General features: G+C 43.5%; 2 protein-coding genes; both read left to right on the top strand.

The window, feature by feature from the left end:
* Positions 1-2576: 2576 nt before the first annotated feature.
* On the top strand, positions 2577-8943 carry rps3 (ribosomal protein S3). One transcript has 2 exons: positions 2577-2650; positions 7062-8943. The coding sequence occupies exons 1-2, from the start codon at positions 2577-2579 to the stop codon at positions 8941-8943; spliced, it is 1956 nt and encodes a 651-aa protein (YP_004849333.1).
* rpl16 (ribosomal protein L16) lies at positions 8915-9349 on the top strand. Its single transcript is given in 1 exon segment — positions 8915-9349. A coding segment is annotated over 1 exon segment (435 nt).
* Positions 9350-18491: the final 9142 nt, after the last annotated feature.

Raw genomic sequence — 18491 nt, 5'->3', positions numbered from 1 at the left:
AGCCTTCTTCATCTAGTTTTTTCGAAGAGGTGCAAAGAATATTGCGGAGAGGCTTTACTTAACACATGCAAACTGGAAAGAGTAGGGTAGAGGCTAGGGAACTGACTGAGGAAGAAGTACTAAAAGAATTAGGAAGAGTCAGCGCGACAAAAGGATGAAGAAGAGGAAAACTCAAAGAAAGAAGTCTCTGGGTCTTACCCTTTCAGAGGTCTTACCTCTAGAGGTCTTACCAGTACTTCTATTAGTTAGAGAGCAAGCCCGATCCTCTTATCGTCGAGCGTCAACTCATCTGGAGCTTTGATTTGACTCCTCCAAAGAGTACTCGCCGTCGGAGGCTTCTCAGTTTACGGTATCGCTTTCTCTTAGTTATTCAATTCCGGAATCCAACTACTAATCCTCCCCGACTCAATCCGGGAGAGCGGACTCTCTCTCTTTAGGGTCTCGCTTCCTATGGATGTTACCGGGAAACTGCAATTCACACAAGTTGAACGAGGAGCAGTACCTCTTTCTTCTATTTCAATACTTTGACGTTCTTCGTGAAAAGTTAATATGGACCTAGTAGGACTATCCGTAATTAACCGAAGGAGGACTTTCCGTAATTAACCGAACTTTGCGCCTAGCCTTCGGAGCGGTCTCGCAATATTCTTTGCGCCTAACTCCGGCTCAAAGTATTTGAGAAGAGACATTCTTTCTTTTTGAAATTCTTCCTCGCCTCGCAATATTCTTTGCGCCTTCTAAACCTAAAAATAAGACGAAAGCACTTAAAAGTCTAATGGAACTGAATGGCATCAAAATAGATCAATGAATGAGTAAGTTTCTTTTCTTATGTCTCATTCCACTTTCACTTTCTGGTTGGTACTTGTCGATTGCCCGGAACTCTTAGAGGAGCAAGGTTTGAAAAATCCGATTGCTGCAAGGAACTTCACTGTACGAAGAGCAAGCATGCATAGTCAAAATTCAGGGATGATGGCATGAAGCCCGATTGTTGACCATAGCAAAGCCCTTGCCCCGCAGTCCCCTAGCGTGTCCATATTTATGGCATCAACCGTATTCGTGAGATATGTCCACCTATTATCAAAAGCGGACTCTAGTCCTTGCCTGAAATGAAAGGAGGAAAGAGCCAATTCCAATTGCATGTGTTAACCATAGTGAGATCGAGGATTGGGTTGTTACGGAAGCTGTTGTCGGAAGAGAAGTGGCCAAATCCGATCTATCGAAATGGACAAAAAGAAGGCGCAATGAAATATGCCTTGAATGAATGAAAGTAGCACAAAGCAGGATATCCTATAGGAAGTAGAAGGCAAATAGCATTTAGGCCATCAATGAACAAGGCTCAAAGAATTTGAGTTGAAACATACCATTTTTCGCCCAATGAATCAATAGTGAGATTCTCTATGGGAAAGGAGATAGAGCAGCGGCAAGTCAGAACAAAAAAAGCTTTGTAGAGAGAATTGCATTTTGATGCCTCTGCAACCCTAGCTTTAGTAGCTAAGCAGGATAGCTAGATTCATTCCTTGATAAAAGAGAAAGGACAGCAGTTCCAATCTAGATTCACTAAACCAAAGACTATTTCATATTCAAACCCTCCTTCTTCTTCCTTGACAGCTGAATTCCTTATAGTTTCACAGGACTTTTCAAACTTCAAAAAGAAAAGCAAGAAAGCCAACCGCCTCAATGAACAAGGGGGGGATGAGGAAGTGGTTTTAGATACTCCACCGGCACACAAACCATATCTCACACAGCCACAGTAGTGACCCTAGCCTAGCTTTATCTAAGTAGTTAGCCTTAATTGAATTCAGTCATTGATAAGGAATAGAACTTGCTAAAAGAGATGGGGCTACAGCTTCTGCAGATAGAGATGGTACAGCTTCAACCTCTCACGAAGCCAGTCAATCCGAAACCTTTCCTTCCCAACCGCGTAGTGGGCGCGACGCAGGAACTTCTCTATACTTCAATCCCTCACCGCATTCCCTAATTCCTCAGAGTGTAAACAGCTTGCAGCGTAGGCTTTCTTCTTCCTTATGCTATATGGAGTTTTGAACATTGAGATGGACGTCGCCGAGGGAAGGTGATGCCCAAAAAGACGTTGGCAACTTCTCCGATTTCTCTGTCTGTCTACGAGTTCAAATTCAGTGAGAACCAAAGGGGTTTTGGTCAAGTAAGAATGCTCTTTGCGCTGATCCTAGCTTTTGACATTTTAGTATATAGAATAGGGCAGGGCTTACGCGAGAGAAAAAAGAAAGAGTCTCGACGACATAGCTCTATAGCATGCAACCGATAACGAAGCCTTAGTGGATATAGCAAGTGTGCCGGGGAAGAGAGAAATGCCCTTGTCCGTGAGAAAGTTCCTCTTATTCCAATCTCCCATTTTGTGGAGAACGAATTAAGTAAGAAAGAAACTGAATACCGATATCTCAGATCGAAGACTCCCTACTACCAAGAGTCGGGGGGAACCAAGGAGGAATGTATATGGCTTTCTTTGACTGATCAGGACATTGGTGAACTTGCTTGGGAGATCGAAAGCGAGAAAAAAAGATTGGACCGGGAAAAACAAGGGGGAGAAAGTCTAAGCGCATATGGCACGAAAAGGAAATAAGATTTCGGTAAGACTTGATCAGAATCGTAGTTCAGATTCAAGTCGGTTCAGTGAGGGCGACCGCGAAAGTCACCGAATGGTCCTTGGACTAGAAAGAAAAGCAAAAAAGCGTGGGACTCAAATTCTTTGAGCCTCGATCATGAATGAAATTCCTTTTCATGAATACTATATGAACTCCGTGGGCATTGACTTCTTCATTGATTTTCTGACTTTCATCTCTGATTATGTTAAAAAGGTAGATTCATTCATTCATTCAAGGCATATTTCATTGCGCCTCCTTCGGTCTATATTAAGCTGCTCCTAAGATAAAGACTCATCCAGAGCTTGATTTTAGCTGGAGCTGCTCTTCTCACATTCCCCGCATATTGAATTGCGCCTCCGTCCGGAGTCCGCAGGATTTATCCGTAGGACCATCAAAGAAAGGTCCAGGGTCCGGAGTCCGCAGGGCCAAAGAAAGGTCCAGGTGATTTATCCGTAGGACCATCCATATGGAGGGAAGTAGTCCGGAGTCCGGAGGATTCTTATCCGTAGGACTATCCATATGGAAGTAGGACCATCCGTAATTAACCGAAGTAGGACCATCCATATGGAAGGAAGTAGGACTTTCCGTAATTAACGAAGGGCTGACTTTGCACCGCGGAGTGGGTCGTCTTCAACAAGATTTCCACCTGTCACCTGGACCCTTGTTTTTGCACTTTGCTCCCTCCCCCAGTGCAAAGAACAAAATAAAAGGGACCAGATGCGCAAAGAATATTGCGACTATTCCTTATATATTGATTAGCTTTACCAAAAAAGACTTCTCGGTTCTTCTGACTGAATATGAGAAAAGAATTATCTCAAGAGAAGCGAAGGTTCAGCTTCATTCCTAGGGCATGTCCTCCGGACTATTCGCTATGATAAAAAAAAGAGCGCTATTTCATAACCTCCGCTACTTTCGATAGGTCGGACTCATATAAGAATGTATCAAAGATTCCACTCAAAGGCCTCCGTAGTCCGCTCCCTCCTTTACCTTCTACGTCTTCCTTTTTTTGATTTCATCTTTAGGCTTTCTGGACGGACACGACTTCTTCTAAGGCTAGAAGACCACTGGAAGACACCCGGGACCAGAGCATGTCGTGAAAGAAGCACACTGGGCGTGCTTCGACCCTGTCTCCGGGGCACAGTTGAATGTAGATATCATGAACGCGAGGTGCAGGATACCAGGCCGAGAAACCCGGGCAAGCACCCCCTATGTGCTGATCGCTAGCGCATCCAGGGCCCCTAAGCCCGAGCAGGAGAGGCCTAGCCTGATCTGAGAAGTGCTAATTCGGTTCGTCTCGACTGAATGAAAGAAGGCCTAGCCCAGTGCTAAGTTTCAGAAAAGAAGTGCTAAGTTTCAGATCAGTGAATAAACCGAAACGAAAGAAGAGACCTTTCTCGCTCGGTGCCTAAAGCGCACTATGCTCCCCTTCAACAAATGAGAGTTTTCGGTGGAACCGGTGAACCACGCGAGCGGGTTAGATGCGTGGGACAGAGGGCTCGTAGTACCTGCTAGCGCTCCTATGCAGTGGAGGGGAAGGAGCCTACCTAAATCGACCCCCAAATTGCATTTCATCCATTTTCTTCATATTTCAATGAATCGGAATTGATAAGGAGTTGGTCAGCGAGAAGATGTACTTATTAGAAGTGCCTATTTCTTTTCTATCGGTATCTATGGATTGATCACGAGCCGAAATATGGTTAGGGCCCTTATGTGTCTTCAGCTTATACTGAATTTCATATGAATGAATAATATTTTAGCTCATTCCTTTGAACTGAGAATGAAAGAGACAAGACTCAAATTCTGATCGCCATTCTGTTCTTTGTTTTCATGCTCAAAATGAAGCAAGGGAATTCAGCATGGGGTTTTCATCAAAAATACAGGGGGGAAGGATTTGTCAATATTCTTTGAACCTTGATTTGGACAGTCAAAACGAGACTGATATTATGTATCATATTTTGAATAAGATAAATCGTACATTTTCATGAAAAAAAACCTATCCTGAGAATGAACCTAAAAAATACTAAAAGGAATAAGACTCAAATAAGACGAGAAATCAATGAACATCCATAAAGAAATAGGAAGAGAAAGTTCAGTCAGGAAAGGAAGCATCAAAATTCAATTCTCTAGAGGCTCAAAGAATTTGAGAGAAAGATAGGCTTTCTTTTACTAAACCTACTACGCCTCCAGAACCTACTAGTAAGAGGCCCTTGTTCATTGAGGCGGTGAAAGGAAAAGGTTCGCCTATCCTCCTTCTTTTCGAGCAATCCGAACTCCATAAAATCAATGAACAAGGTTCATAATAGTATTCATGTTTTCATTGTTGATAAGGAAAAGTGAATAAGGATCAGAAAGAAAAAAAACCTCTGATTTATGGGGCTCCTACGGACATAAGTGAAGAAGAAGACTCTTTCTCATAAATATTCTTTCTCTCTCGAAAATTGAATTCATCCTTCGGTCAGAGCTATCCAAAAAAAAACAAGGGTGCAGATGTGCCATAAGACAGGGATATTGTTGAGAGTGGCGTTAGGAGCAAAGAAGCCTGGAACTGAAACAAGTCCTTCGCCTCGCAATATTCTTTGCGCCTCCGGACCACTATTGAAAAAGAAAGAATGTCTCAATATCCTTTGAGCCTCCGTTAGGCGCTTAATATGGATTTCTCAATCTTCTTTGAGCCTTCGCAATATTCTTTGCACCTCTGAATTTCATGCGCTTCTCACATTCCCTAATGGATAGTCCTTCGGACCTGTCTTATGGCACCGCTGGGCCATAGATCTTTGCACCTCTCAATCAATATCCCTGTCTTATGGGGCCTCCGTAGCTTAATATGGGGAATATTGCCTTCCACTGAAAAATTAGACATCTGTGCAATAAGACTAACTAAGGGGTCCAGATGCGCGAAGCGAAGCGCATTTATCTAAGAAAAGAAGAAAGGCTCTTTTCAGATTGAGAATATTGCCCTATTTAACCTCCGAATCATGACTCTCTCAAATTTCATTGATCCTCCAAAAAGAAAAGCCCAACTAACCGTCCTCCGGACTATCCGTATGAACCTAGCCTTCGGACCAGATGAGTTGAATGAATGAATCTACCCTTTACCACTAGTTAGGAGCAGCTTAATATGTGACCACTAAATGACTTCTTCGAAGTCCCACTATTTAAGTCTTATTCCACTAAAGTAGAAAAAGAAGAAAGTAAAATGAACCTACTATTTGTCAGAAAGAGAAAGCCGTTGAAGAAGCGTCATTCATTCATTCCTCAAATTCTTTGAGCCTTGTGAATTCAGGCTAGGCTTGATCTTGATGACTTGATAGAGCCGGAGGCAAATCAAAGGCGCAAAGAATATTGCGTGAGAGAGAAGGCGATAAAGGAGAGGTTTCGTCAATGAAAACAAGGCGCGTCAATATCCTTTGCTCCTAACCTCTGATTTATGGTAGGCTTTCCTCTTGAGATATTATGTCTTTAACCTCTTTCTTCTTGGCATCAAAATTCAATTCTTCCTTAATGCTTAAGACATGTCTTTCGTATCTCTTTCCTTCCTTTTAGCTGCTCTTCTTATCTTATTTGTTCTTTCGGTCTGAAGGCTCACTTCTTTTTGTTTTTTGGTGCGCTGGTTTGGAACCCGGGCTTTTCCTTTCAAATTCGAACAGCCTCTTCCTGCTGCGAGGCCTTGCACGAAAGCAAAGCGCTCCCCCTTAGCCCGATCAAGTACCTCTTGCTTTGCTGGTAGGCCCACCCACTCCGCGGTTAGGGGAGGGGGCATTGTCCCTCAGTTCTTACCAACCTCCGGTGTGTAATCGACATGTTGCTAGCTTCAACTCGGTGGAATAAGAATCAAGAAATTTCTGACCTCCGCTGTCTATTTCTTATTCATTCAGAGCCTTCGGCCGGTGCGTGCTCCTTTCTCAAAGCAGAACAAGTCTGAACCTAAAAAAGACTTCAGACCACCTGAGTGAGCGAACGGACTTTCTCAAAGACAAGAAGAAGTTAATAAAGTCTAATCTTTCTCTGGGTTAATATGGATAGTCTTCCAAAGTCAAATTCTCTAATGGATAGTCATCTGCACCCGCGCCTGATTTTTCTTCTTTTCACCTTCCTGAATATTTGCAAAGATGCGGCAATATTCTTTGCGCCTGATTTTTGTTCTTCGCGCATCTGGACCCCTTATAGTTCCACTCCATAAGACAGGGATATTGTCGAGCACGAGTAGCCTCGCTGCTTGGATCGGCGGGGAGGAGGATCTCAAAGTATGGGGCAAAGGATCAAGCGCTTTGACTTTGTCTCCCGGGATCGACCACGGGTTGGGTTTGAGAGCCGTGTGATGGGTGACTATCCAGCACGGTTCGGAGAGCACTTTTAGTCTGCGTTGGTGAATAGAAGCCCCCCCTATCAAGCAAGAAAGAAGCGGCTCTTCCCACGCCACGGCGGAGTCGCCATTGACTCTATTTATTATTATGGTAAATCACTGTATCAAGATGTCAATCTGAGATCTTATTTCGGTTCGATACGTCCACCGGAGAGACTGACCTTTGGCTTTCGTCTCGGTAGGTGTATTATTTTACATTTTCCCAAAAGAACATTCATTCATTTCTTTCTTCCTCGTCGACCACGAGGACTGAAAGGAGGCGAAAAATCCAAACCCGGAAAGGAGGAGAAGGGCCGGTGGTGGGCATTTGGGAAAGTCGGGCCAATCGGGTGTCTTCATTCAAGCGAGGATAGAGAAGAAGAACGAAAGGAAGAGGAATTTCATGCCGCTCCGCTTAAGACTCCTTGCTCCTTCGGAGGGGTTCGGACTCCTCATCTGGAGCTTGATTTACTCCCCCAAGATAAGGATGCCTTGGAGGCAGAGAAAAGAGTCGAGTCGATCAGGCTCTCAGACCGGGAAAAGCAAAAGGCAATTCGGATTTGGCCGAAAAAGAAGGAAGGCTATGGATACCATGACCGATCACCATCTCGAAAGATTCTTCTTTCTAAATTACTTCGCGTCAGCGGCGGGGCCTTCAAGCATCCGAAATATGCCGGAGTTGTAAATGACATAGCCTTCCTGATAGAAAATGACGACTCCTTCAGAAAAACGAAGTTATTCAAGTTCTTTTTCCCAAATCAGTCCCGCTCCGACGGCCCGACGAGTCATCTACTGAAAATCACCCTCCCCGCAGTGCGCTCCTCCTTTCATTATTTGGTCATGCAATACTTATTGAATACAAAGAACAAAATGCATTTCGACCCCGTCTACGTTCTCAATCATTTCGTGGCACCGGGCGTGGCTGAACCATCTACTCAGGGGGGAGCGAATACACAGGGAAGAAGCTTAGATAAGAGAATACGTTCTCGCATCGCTTTTTTTCTAGAAAGCTCGACCACTTTGACTTTGGCCGAAGCCAAAAAGAGGTTGACCCACTTCATTCGACAAGGGAATGATCTTCGTTTCGCGGGAACAAGAAAAAGAAGCATCTCGCTCTTTCCTTTCTTCGGTGCTACCATAACATTGAGTTCCATTAAGAAAAAGCAGGAACATGAATTAGATGGAACCGCGGAGTGGGACCGGGAACATGAAGGTTTCAGTTCCATAAACAAGTCCTTCGCCTCTAAAAGGGTAGAAAACTCCTCAAGAGGAGCCGTCCGGAGTCCGAAGGACTTTCCATTAGTAGAGTTAGGAGCAGCTATATGTGAGCGGGAGGGGATGGATAAAAACCTTTTTTTTGAGGATACCCGGGAAGAACTCCTAGGTCAATTAAGGATCAAATCTTGGAACCTCATGGGTAAGGATAAGGTAATCGAATTGATAGAGAAATTCATAGACCTAGGTTGGATAGGAGAATTGATAAAGGGAATAGAGATGATGATAGAGATCATACTGAGAAACAGAAGAATTCCCGTAGGGTACAACTCTTATTTGAACGAAGTGCAAAAAATGCGATCTTTCTTGTCTAATAGAACAAAGACTAATACCTTAATTGAGTCAGTCAAGATCAAATCTGTTTATCAAAGTGCTTCTCCGATTGCTCAAGACATCTCTTTTCAACTGAGAAAGAAAACAAGATCATTTCGTTCCATTTTGAGTCAAATAGTTCAGGATATTCCATTTGTAATGAATAAAGGGGTTGAGGGGATCCGTATATGTTGTTCAGGTCGATCAGAAGGCGCGGAAATAGCTAGAACTGAATGCGGAAAGTATGGAAAAACATCTCGTAATGTATTTCACCAGAAAATCGATTATGCTCCTGCGGAAGTATCTACTCGTTATGGAATCTCAGGTGTCAAAGTGTGGATTTCATATATCAAAAAGAAAAAGGAAGGTGTTATATCCGAAACGTACGAAATATAGTAAATATCGTAAAGGCAGATGTAGTAGGGGTTGCAAACCGGACGGTACACAACTTGGTTTTGGAAGATATGGCACTCAAAGTTGTAGAGCTGGTCGTCTTTCATATCGAGCCATTGAAGCAGCGCGTCGGGCTATGAGCGGACAATTCCATCGTGCTATGAGCGGACAATTCCGAAGAAATGGTCAAATATGGGTAAGAGTTCTCGCAGATCTCCCTATTACCGGGAAACCTACAGAAGTCAGAATGGGAAGAGGAAAAGGAAATCCTACGGGTTGGATTGCTCGTGTGTCCACGGGACAAATCCCATTTGAAATGGATGGTGTGAGTTTGTCAAATGCTCGACAAGCCGCTACATTAGCGGCGCATAAACCATGTTCGTCAACCAAGTTTGTTCAGTGGTCGTAACATCATTTTTTGCTTTTTGGGGAGGACGGGATGAAAAAGAATTGGGCGAATGTTCCCGAACGAGAGAAGTGGAACCCATGGAGCGGGAGAGGTTAGAATATCTTCTCAAATTCAATGGATCTAATGGACACTCATCTGGAGCTTGATTTTTCATGGAACTTTGCGACGGAAAGGAAATAGTGGATGGACGAGTCCTCCGGACCGGACGACTACGACTATTCAGAATATTTGAAAAAGAGGTCCCATCAAAATAGATCAATGAATGAGTGTAGGTTTGGAAGCCATAAAGAAGAGATTAGGAGGAGCAAAGATCATTGATAAGGAAAGATATTAACTTCTAGGCTTTCTTCCAACATAAATAGTATTTACTCCCACTACACGGTAAATAGTCAAGTCCAAGGCTCAAAGAATTTGAGAAGAGAGAAAGATTTTGAGTCATCCGCTTTTCAAAGTAATAGCTATTCATAGTCAGATGGACCCCTTATATCTGGAGGAGGCTCCATAAGACAGGGATATTGTAGGTCACCTGGACCTTTCTTTCAAGATTAAGCTTGATAAAGAAGTCCTTCAAAGTAATAGCTATTCATAGTCAGAAGGTGCCATAAGACAGGTCCGAAGGTTCCATAAGAGGGATATTGAGAATTTGGTCCCGTCAGAGCTATCCAAAAATCATGAAGCAGAAGGAGCAAAGATCGTGGCCCACGTAGCGGTGCAAAGAATATTGCGGATTTGAGAGGCTGAATTCATTCTAATGGATAGTCCGGAGGACCACTATTTAAGCTACTTTATTAATGGGGTGATGAGCAAAGAATTTGCGACGGAGGCGCAAAGAATTTGCGAAAGAAGGCTAGGCGCAAAGTTCTAATGGAAGTAGGACCATCCGTAATTAACCGAAGTAGGACTATCCGTAATTAACCGAAGGACTCTAAAACGGAGCGCGGAGGAGGAGTTCTAATCATCTAGTCGCTCAGCTTTTCTTTATTGAGAGGTGCGAAGCTGCGATAGCTACTAAAGCGAGAGGTGCGAAGCTGCGATAGGGAGAGGGGATATACTCCTTGATTTTAGTAATCGCCGAAATTGTACGACGTGTTCCAGGCGTACGACCCTGATACTAGAAGGTTTTTATCAGTAGGCTCGGTTTATCATTCGTCAAGAGTAGTCTTAAGAAATAAGAAAGAGATCAATGAACTTTGCTCTTAGTGGAAGGCAATATTCTTTGCTCCTGCAACTTCGGATATTGATGGTGAGTCAGAAACATTGACTATGGAGGGAGGTTCAAAGTTCTAATGGATAGTCCTACGGACTGTTAAGGCTCAATGCAATATGAGTGATTCATATTTTCAGGTTAAATCAAAGCTCCAGATGAGTTGACGAGACTTCCAGGATAGAAGGCGCCATAAGACAGGTCCGAAGGCGTCACAGGTTAATATGGATAGGACTGAGGTCTTAAGACTCCTAACTACTAATGGAAAGGACTGAGGACGTCCGAAGGACTCTAAAGAGGACGGGGGTGAGGCTCAAAGAATTTGAGTTCTGATAAAAGAAGAAAGTCAAGATAAAGCCTACCATCCGTTGATGAGAAGGCTTTGATAGGGGAATAGGACACACCAAGACCAAGAATACGAGGTATTCTCAATCAATATGGGGCGTGGAAAGGCCACTATAAGGTTCTTTTCCTTCCCAGGGGAAAGAAAGACAGGGAACTGAAAAAGCATCTTTCGTGGTTGAGTGGTTGGCTCCCTATCGCATGATAAGAAGAAGGCTCTGTAGGATTTGAACCTACTCAGACCGAGGTAAGAGCGCTGAAAGTAGATAGGACTAGAAAGGAAGGATAACAACCTTTGATTGACGAACGAAAAAAATAATGGATTTCTAGGACTGCAAGCCCACTCCGCGGTGCCATAAGACAGGCGCAAAGAATATTGCTCGAAGATTGAGAAAGAATATTGAACTTTCTTTCCAAACCTAAAAAAAGGACTATTAGCCTATCCAATCCCCTATTTGAGAACTGATGAGAATGGAACTGAAACTTCCAATCAAAGTCCTCCCCTTCTTATGCTCCGCGGTTTGAATTGAAAGGAATCAAATTCCCCGTCCGAAGGACAGACAGTCGCAGTCCGGAGGACCTGTGACGCCTTCTTTCGCAAATTCTTTGCGCTCCTTCTACGGTAGAAAGAAGATGAATTCAATGCCCCTACCCGAGAATAATCAGAGATATTCTAGTCCGCTCCCTACTCTTTCCTCTCCTTGAGAGTCGAGCGGCTTCACACCTAGCCTTTTTGTTCTTTAAAGAGATCTGAGAACTCTGTCTTCTTTCTTCTTCAATTCAAGAATAACAAATTAGATATTATGTCACTGAAAATGAGTTCTCGCTTTCCTCAACCGAAGCGGAAAGAAGCTTTCTTTGCTCCGCGCCCTACTTAATAGTGATAGCGCTAGTCCACAAGATCCAGTCAATTAATGTAGTGGGCTTGCTTTGCGCCTTGTTCATTGACTTTCTGACTCAAGACTAGGTCGAGCGGATCCATATCGGCAGCTTCGCTCCTATTCTTATTGGTCGGGTTAGCCTATTCACACCGATGATGGGGATAGCTTAGCTGCAAGACCTCTCCTTCTTTTACTCACTTCTGCTAAAAAAATGGAAGAACTTATCATGCTACCGCTTAATTTCATATGGATTTCATAAACAAGTCCCAAAGGTTAATATGGTCTTGCCGGTCCCATCTTAAGCTACTGAGGCCCCATAAGACAGGTCCGAAGGCTAGGCGCAAAGTTCGGTTAATTACGGAAAGTCCTCCTTCCTTCCATATGGATGGTCCTACGGATAAATCACCTGGACCTTTCTTTGATGGATAGTCCGGAGGATAAATGGACGTAGGACCGGTCTTAATACTCCTAACTACGGGCTCATTAACTCGAATTCAAGAAGAATTATGAATCTGCTAGATTTCAGATTAATCTGCTAGATTTCAGACTAGTCCTTCGCGGAGGGAAATACAAGAAAATGCTAGGTTTTGGGCCTATAAAGTAGCAAGAAATCATGAAAAATCCGTCAAAATTAGACAATTATCGTTAAATATCAAGATTAACAAAAGTCACATTTAGAAGCAAAAAAGCCGGGAAAACGCAATGAAAGAAGAACTCCTAGGACAGGGAAAATCAATGAAGACTTCTAGTTTGAGTTTATGGTCCGGATACTGAGAGGTCTATTCTGGATTCCGCTCCTGAATATGGATAGTCCTACTTCGGTTAATTACGGATGGTCCTACGGATAAATCCTCCGGACTACTTCCCTCCATATGGATGGTCCTACGGATAAATCACCTGGACCTTTCTTTGGCCCTGCGGACTGCGGACCCTGGACCTTTCTTTGGCACTGCGGACGTAGGACGTAGGACGTAGGACTACGGATAAATCCTGCGGACGTAGGACGTAGGACAGGTGACGGGGGATTGAGAAAAGCAAAGAATATTGCTCAAAGCTTTGCATATTGCCCTTATCAATGAGCGCAAAGAATATTGCGTGATGTCTCAGAAAGACATTCTTTCTTTTTCTTAGGCGCAAAGCATATTGAGAAGACCGGAGGTGCCATAAGACAGGTCCGAAGGACTATCCATTAGGGAGGATCAAAGAATATTGCCATTATTTTAGCTTAAAAAGTCTTATGGAGAAAAAAAGCTGTTAAATAGCCGATAATATCCGCGCTCCGGACGAGTCTTATTCCACTAAATGCTAAGGAGGGGGGATAAAGATCAAATTCTTTGCTCCTCCTACGCTATATACTCCGAAGGACGTCCTCTGGACTATTCATCATATTTTCGAGTAATATTAACGTACATAAAGAAATTAAGACTTGGTTCACAGAGGAAAGGGAAAGGGGAAAAGAAGGATCGCGCAGGGAGTCCTCTCATTCCATTCCCAGTTCTTGCTCTTGTGGAAGCAGAAAAGCTTCTCGACCTTGAGGAATTGAAGGATCTCTTGTGCAGGATGAATAAGTAGCAGCTTATAAAATAAAGAAGATCTCGCTAATTCACTAATCCCATTTACGAGAAAAGATAAGAGTCCGCGGCGTAGGAGGTTCAGCTCTTTCACTTAGCTTTCAAGAAAGGGGCAGGAACTCAATCAATATCCCTGTCTTATGGCGCCTCATCAACAAAGAAATCTCAATACCTTCTTTGAAAAATCAAGCTAAGAGTCCTCCGGACTATCTATCCATATTAACCTAGCCTTCGGACCAGTCAGAAGTCAGAAAGAGAAATATGGATTTCAGAGTCCCATAACAAGTCAGGAACCTACGGAGCGGAATATCAAGCCTATCCAACAAGAGAAAGTCTCTCCAGGCGCAAAGAATATTGCGTGATGATTGATGCCAAGTTCATATTCCATCTTGAGTCCTAAAAAGAAAGTATAATCTTTCTCTGGGTCCTCCGTTTTAGAGTCCTTCGGTTAATTACGGATAGTCCTACTTCGGTTAATTACGGATGGTCCTACTTCTGTTAATTACGGATGGTCCTACGGATAAATCACCTGGACCTTTCTTTGGCCCTGCGGACTCCGGACTGCGGACTGCGGACTGCGGACTCCGGACGTAGGACCTGTCTTATGCAGCCTTAAGAGTCTAGTCAATATTTTTTGAACCTGAGGTCTCGCAATATTCTTTGCACTGGGGGAGGGAGCAAAGTGAACAAAATCAAGAATGTCTATCTGAACTGAAAGGAGAACAAGAAAAAGAACTACTCAAAAAAGGGCTGCTTAAACTGCATCTTCCTCAACTGAATTAGACTCAACAGGCATTGGGACAAAAAGAAGATCCTCCTCGGCCGAGACCTCTGACTTCACGGGGAATTTCCTGGTCTCGCTCCTGGGGCCCACTCTCTTCTAGCTCTTTCAGTTAGACGGGGAAGCCCTACTAAAGATGAGGCAAAAAAGCTAAGCTAATATGGATATAAAGAACTCCTTCGGAGGGAGGCTCAAAGAATTTGAGAAAGAATATTGAGAGATTGATTTTGGTGGAAAGGGGGGAGCAGGAGAGGTTTTTAGAAGTCGTTGGTGGCACTCTTGTTCTTTTGATGAGGAAGCTCTTTCATGCCTGATTCATGTCTATGCATTTCACTCTTTGTACTTTGATTTAGATGATGAACAATCCCAGTTAATTGAGTTCAAAGCCTCGCTATAAGCCTTCTTTGTGAGATCTAGCGTACTCAATGATCACACTGAAAAACCGGTATCCGGGTAAAAAAGGTATCTTAGTTACCTCCGGCCAAGAAGCTCCTTCCCTTCGTCTTCTCTGTCGAGCTCTTCCACTCCTTTCATATCCCGTACTTGACGCGTGGATCATGCACCCGTTGATACATCCCCACCCACATCCGGGTGTCTAGCCAGTTCTTGCGCGGGAAAGACTTGAGTCAATGGGTTCCATTCCAAAATTCTTTTCATCCTTACCCGGTTCTTCCTTTGGGTTGAGGCAAGTGGGAAGGTTCAATCCCCACTTTGCTAGTCTAAATCCCCATTTGACCACTCCTAGGTTTTGGGCTATGCTGGCTCTCACTTTTCTTGTTCAATCCTTTGGACATCTTTTTCTAAGAATGCCGTTTATAAGACTTAAAGGGATTTGACTGAAAATCGTACAAAAACAAAGGTGAGAAGAAGAAAGTCAATGAACGAGGCAGACCAGTTTGCTCTTTTCAAAGATTACTATGGCAAGGTGAAATTAATATGAGAAGACTTAAGAGGAGCGCACACTGGAGGCACTACATCTCCTACTACGCTACGGGAGAGGGGCGAAAGCGGCTCGACTGTAAGGAGAGGGGCGAAAATCAAGCTCCAGATGAGTTGAGGCCAAGCGACTTAATTAATAAAGAAGAGATAAAGAAAGGAGTGCAAGTATGAATTATACTTGGACGACGAAGAGTTTCAGAAGAGAGAACTGGAGGCGAAGCGACTGTAAATGGAATGTAATTGAGTCGACTCCTTCTACGGGGAAAAGGCAAAGAATGAATGGATGACTTTTATCCAACATCATCCCCATATTCATTAGGCGAAGGACTCTCTTAAATCCACTAAATCTTCTTTATCCATATGAACTTGAATCTCTGATTTCGGAAAGTGGTCACTAAACCCATATTTGGAAAAAGCGCGTAGTGCTTTCTTTATTGGGCGCACATCCGTACCAACCCGCGAAGGCGTACAGATAAGATAGTTCGGCGAGAAAGGCGCGAAGCTAAGCTTTTTCACTCAGACGAGACTCGTCGGATCGATCCAAAGGGTGTGGTCTTTGGGCAGTAGTGGCTATTTTTTTCGAGTTGCAGTGCAGTAGCGTCATCCTATCTCGGCTCGGGTACGGAGCTACTTAGCCAAATAGGCTGATTTCTCTATTATAACATCTGATTTTTGATTCAATTTCACGTGGAATGGATGAGTAGTAAGTACTCAAAGCAGAATCGGAAGCACTCCCCATTAGGCTCTCATCAAGGTTTCGGAATTAGCTCCCGTTATCAGTCGAGACTTCTTTGAAGATGCAGTTGCTCTTTTCACGTAGTCGCTTGACAAATTTGCGAGAGGAAAGATAATTAGTAGCTCGACTGAGTTTAGGAGCGAGAGGCTAGGTTAATATGGATAGTCCTTCGCAAATTCTTTGCGCGGGTCCAGATGCGTCACAGTCCGAAGGACGGGGGATTTGATGAGGGGAAATCGCTATTTTAGTAAGGCCTATGCTGGCTTCAACTTCAGGGGACGGGGACCCTACTGAAGCTTATTAGTTCTCAGTCGCACACTGAATGAATATTAAGAGAATTCAGCCTCAACTCATTATGAAGGAATGAATTGAAAAGGAATAAGTTCAGTGAAGATATCTCGGTCAGCTAGGGCTCCGACTCCTCCTATATATCCTGAATAGGCTAAGTCAAGCGGATACCCGATCTCTATCATTGGGATCTCTTCTTGGAAGTCTAGCCTCTGTATGGAGGTCTTCTGACCTCTGAGAATAGTACTGATTTGACTTCTTCCCCATGAGGTTCCGGCGCGTCCGTCTTCTCGATTCGTACGGTTCAAATCTCATTCATTTTTTTCACTATCTTATTAAGCTTTAGTCAAGGACTTCAAGGAGAGAGAGCTACCATCTTCCTTTACATCTCTTTCATCTGACCGACCGCCTCAATGAACAAGGTCTTTGACTTACCTATGGTCTCTTCTGAAATAGACCTGCACGATCTCGAGTAAGGGCTAAAATCAGTCAAATCATCAGTCTGCAAGAAGAGCAAGAGAGAAATCAATGAACAAGGGTGGCCCCGCACGAACCTCTTCTTTTTATGTGAAAAGAGAAATGGTGGTTAACTCTTTGAATGCCGGGTTTCAGGGAAGGAATGAGAATGAACCCAAATCAAAAGCACTAATCATAGTGCGAATGCACATTTTCCTAGGTTTTTACCTAGCCGGAGGCTTGCAGACGAAGGCTCGATGAAAGCCTACTAAACTCAATTGAATCGAGCCTTGCAAGTTTGAAAGAAAAAAACCGCCATAAAAGAAAAGGGGGGATGAGTTAGTTCGAGATGGGGAATTCTCGTTAACGAGATTATTCTTAAGTGAGTGAATTCACTAAGCTTATCTACTTATCCTCTTTTCACACTCCCACCGGACCACTCCCGCATGCCTTCAGCTTCAACCCTAAACTCTTCGCTTCGCACCTCGCTTCAGGCATCAAAATCTCAATCGCATATTGAATTGCGCCTCTTCCTTAAAACTACTATTTTTTAGTCTCTCATATGAGAGGCGCAAAGAATATTGCTGAGGATATTGGAAGAAAAAGAGAATCATAATATCTAACGTAGAAGGTTTTCAAATGTGAAAAAGAGGTTAATATGGTAGATTGAAGCATATTAAGCTACTGAGGCCCCATAAGACAGGTCCTCCGTTTTAGAGTCCTTCTTCTGTTAATTACGGATGGTCCTACTTCTGTTAATTACGGATGGTCCTACTTCTGTTAATTACGGATGGTCCTACGGATAAATCCTCCGGACTACTTCCCTCCATATGGATGGTCCTACGGATAAATCACCTGGACCTTTCTTTGGCCCTGCGGACTCCGGACTCCGGACCGGTCTTAATACTCCTAACTACGGGGAGGTGCAAAGAATATTGCGGCTATTATTTTGGTTGAGGCTCAATGTAATATGAGTGATCGAAGCGTATTTATACCACTAGAGAGAAATTGAGTGAAATTCGACGAATCTAATCATTCTTCAAAATCTCATTGATCAATGAGATTTCTCAATTTGGAATCATGAGTTTGAGCTATTGGCAGCATAAACAAGAAGAGGAAGCGGCCGGCCGTTGCTGCTGAGGCAGCTGAGTTGGTTTACGAGGGTAGAACTAGACAAAGAAAATCAAGCTCCAGATGAGTTGAAGCTCGACTCGCCCAAGTGGAGAGGAATGAAGGTTGAGGAAGAGTCAGAGTACTCAAAGCAGAATCATAGGGTTCTTTCAGTCCATAACAATCAAGTGGAATTTCAGGAAGGAATTGAATTTTGATGAGAAAGAAAGGAAGCATCATCATGAAATTTTGATAAGATAAGAGAAAGATCAAATGAGGAGAGAAGATAAGATAATATCTTCTAAAGAAGCGGAGCCAAGTTCGGAACTAATGGAGGACTCCAGAAAAAGATCATAATATCTAAAGAGGATCAATGAAATATGATTTATGCCTCGTCCTTCCATAGAAAAAATGGGGAGGACTTTCTTTGAATTTCAAGGAATAAGAAGAAGACAAGACTACTCCGCTACTTTCAGTGGATAGGTCGGAGAATTCCACTAAAACTTGGCCTTCTACGTCCGCTACTTTCTCCAAAGTCAAGCTATTCATGACTTGCACTCCAATTCCCTAATGGATAGTCATCTGGACCTTTCTTTTTAGATCTTTGCTTTCTCAAATTGCATTGAGCCTAGCCTGATTTTTGTTCTTCGCGCCGGAGGACTGGTCGAACCTCAACAATATCCCTGTCTTATGGGGCCTTCGTAGCTTAATCATGGATAAAGAAGTCCACTTTTCAAGCCTCCGGACGGGTCTTCCCTAAGAAAAAGTCTGAGAATTGGGATGTGTGAAACTCCAATCCCGATCCTCCGATCTCACACCTTCCCCTGGGTACCC

The sequence above is a fragment of the Cucumis sativus genome (assembly GCF_000004075.3).
Source record: "Cucumis sativus mitochondrion chromosome 1, complete sequence".
Taxonomy (NCBI): Eukaryota; Viridiplantae; Streptophyta; class Magnoliopsida; order Cucurbitales; family Cucurbitaceae; genus Cucumis; species Cucumis sativus.
The sequence above is the reverse complement of the archived record's forward strand: the minus strand, read 5'-3'. Positions and strand labels throughout refer to the sequence as shown.